The sequence below is a fragment of the Gymnoscopelus microlampas genome (assembly GCF_963454915.1).
Source record: "Gymnoscopelus microlampas genome assembly, chromosome: 3".
Taxonomy (NCBI): Eukaryota; Metazoa; Chordata; class Actinopteri; order Myctophiformes; family Myctophidae; genus Gymnoscopelus; species Gymnoscopelus microlampas.
This window is the reverse complement of record NC_139940.1, coordinates 27829166-27831665: the sequence shown is the minus strand read 5'-3', so window position 1 is coordinate 27831665 and position 2500 is coordinate 27829166. Positions and strand designations below refer to the sequence as shown.

Here is a 2500-nt window from a genome sequence, read left to right as displayed (position 1 = left end):
ACATGGAGTGAGACGCATATTAACACACACACACACACACACACACACACACACACACACACATTCACACATTCACACATTCACACATTCACACACACTTGCACATGCTGCAGATGTGTGGCAGCTGTTGTAAGTCACTCTGCATCCTCTGTCTGAGTATTATGATAACGTGCAGAGGATGACAGGGTCTACAGTAGCTGGTTCACACACATAGAAGTGAGATGGATGACCTATGGATTAGAGCAGACAGCAGAGTGATCATACAAGGTGTGTGTGTGTGTGTGTGTGTGTGTGTGTGTGTGTGCGTGTGCGCACGCGCACGCGCCTAATCAGTGGACAAAATTGGTGTCTCCCATTTGATGTTACTGCAGTTTCATAAGGTTAGACTGAGGGTTAGACAGTATCTGTTAGGGTAAATTAAGTTTAGGGTTAGATTGGTTATGGTTAAGGTTAGGTTAAGGGGAATGACAATGAATACAATGCAACATACCCAAACATTTGCAAAACCAACATGTGTGTATGTCTGTCTGTCTGGCTGTCTGTCTGTAGGGCTTGGTGATATGGACTAAATCAAATATAATATTTTGTAGCTGTTTCGTACATTAACGATATGTCTCCTCTAACCGTAACGCTGCTTCTTGTGTTTGTTGTGGTTCCAGGGAAACATGCGCTTCCTGAAGCTGCTGCTGTCCAGGCGAGCTGATTGGCTGCAGAAGGACCTGGAGGAGATGACGCCACTCCACCTGGCCACCCGCCACCCCTCCCCGAAGCCCCTCGCCCTGCTGCTCAAACACATCGGGCCCGGAGAGGTGGACACCCAGGACAAGAACAAGGTGCTGTGCTCCATATTACAAATGCTCAATTTAAGGGCTTGATATACTTTGTATATCGTCTACGTGGCCCTCATATCTAGAGTTCGGGCCGCTACGCAGGGCCACTACGCGCCCTCATATCTAGACTTCGGGCCACTGCGCGGGGCCACTGCACAGCCCTCATATATAGAGCCACTACGCAGCCCGAACACCTAGTACGTGGTGTACCACCTAGTACCATGGTTATGGCTGAGTCATAGTGACGACGTGGTCCGCCGTCCTTGTCCCTTTTATGCCTATATATGGAGATCTCTGTATCTGTCAGTCCTTGTCCCTTTCATGCCCATATATATGGTCCGCCCGCCCGCCCAATTTTAATATAGGATGGTTCTTGGTTACACACCGGGAGTGTTTAAGTTTTGCGATTAATTCGCATTCATTTAAATTGCTTTTTGTTTAATGAGTGCATCCACACAGAACGCAACTATTACACAGTGATAACGTAATATTTTTGTTTCGTTTTTTCACGTCGATTTTTCACTTTTCACGTGAACAGAATCATCAATCTATATGAATGAGGCATCACCAAATTAATATTTTGATGTGAAATATTCACCAACACAATTTCGGATCATTTACTCATCACACTCCCAGTGTGCAAGGAGTTAAGGACCTTTATTTGCCTACTGGTGTTGCACACCGAAAACAGACGATCTACAAGCTCACAACACTGTAGATCAGGTATTTTCTTTGCAGGACACCGGTGTGCTACTAAATATAAATCTGTCTTTACACGTGACTGGGAACAGGAGCCAGTCCAGGGTCAGGCAACATTCAGAGCACCAGCCAGTCTGACTAATAACCCCCAACAACAGATAATTGTCTGACCCAAGATAGATCCTTTAGAAGCAGCAAGGATCTTGCGAAACTGACACACACACGCACACATGCACATGCGTGCACAGGGGCAGTTAGCAATGAATGATTCGACAATCCGCTGCTTTGTCCTGCGTCTAGCTGATAAGACCACGCACGCACACGCAAAACACACAGTCTCCTCTGTCTGTTCGGAGCTGACGGCTATCTGACATCAGTAGTTAGTTTCTTTTTTTTTTTTCTTAATCCAATATGCATCATCATGTCAGATGACGGTGACTTCAGCACAGCTCGGAATAGCCTCGGCAGCCTACGTGGAAACGAGTTTCTGGGTTACTGTCTCAGCTCGCTGTCATAACATCAATATACAGTATTACACGCTCTGTGGTGCAGCTTTTGTCTTTGCATATCCTTACCATACCTTTGAGGAATAAACTTTTTCTACATTCATCACGCACATAAACACCCGAGCACAGTTCCACATGACAGCCAGATTGACTGTAGATACATAACAAGAAGGCTCAAGGCACCTTGTCGTGAGCTTGTAGATCTGCAGTTTTCGGCGCAAGACACTGGCAAGTATAAATCAGGCATGTCTCTTTCACTCTCTCTTGTCCTCTTTCTCTGTAGAGAAAACTGTCCATTTGGTCATTCTCAGTGTTAATCTAACACTGAGAATGACCAAATGGACAGTTTTCACACTCTCAGAGTTACAATTTAGGCATATAGCAGACGCTCTTAACCAGAGCGACTTACAATAAACAAGGTAAACCCATACGGTACATCAAATGCAGAGAGATTGTGTAGTGCCT

The 2500-nt window shown here is 45.4% G+C and overlaps 1 protein-coding gene across 3 annotated transcripts in view; it reads left to right on the top strand.

Moving 5' to 3' along the window:
- invs (inversin) overlaps positions 1–2500 on the top strand; it is a 35982-nt gene that overhangs the window by 14352 nt on the left and 19130 nt on the right. For all 3 annotated transcript variants that reach the window (XM_084052813.1, XM_084052811.1, XM_084052812.1), the window contains exon 5: positions 660–833. In XM_084052813.1, coding sequence (XP_083908939.1) covers positions 660–833 — 174 coding nt within the window. The remainder of the gene's footprint in view (positions 1–659; positions 834–2500) is intronic.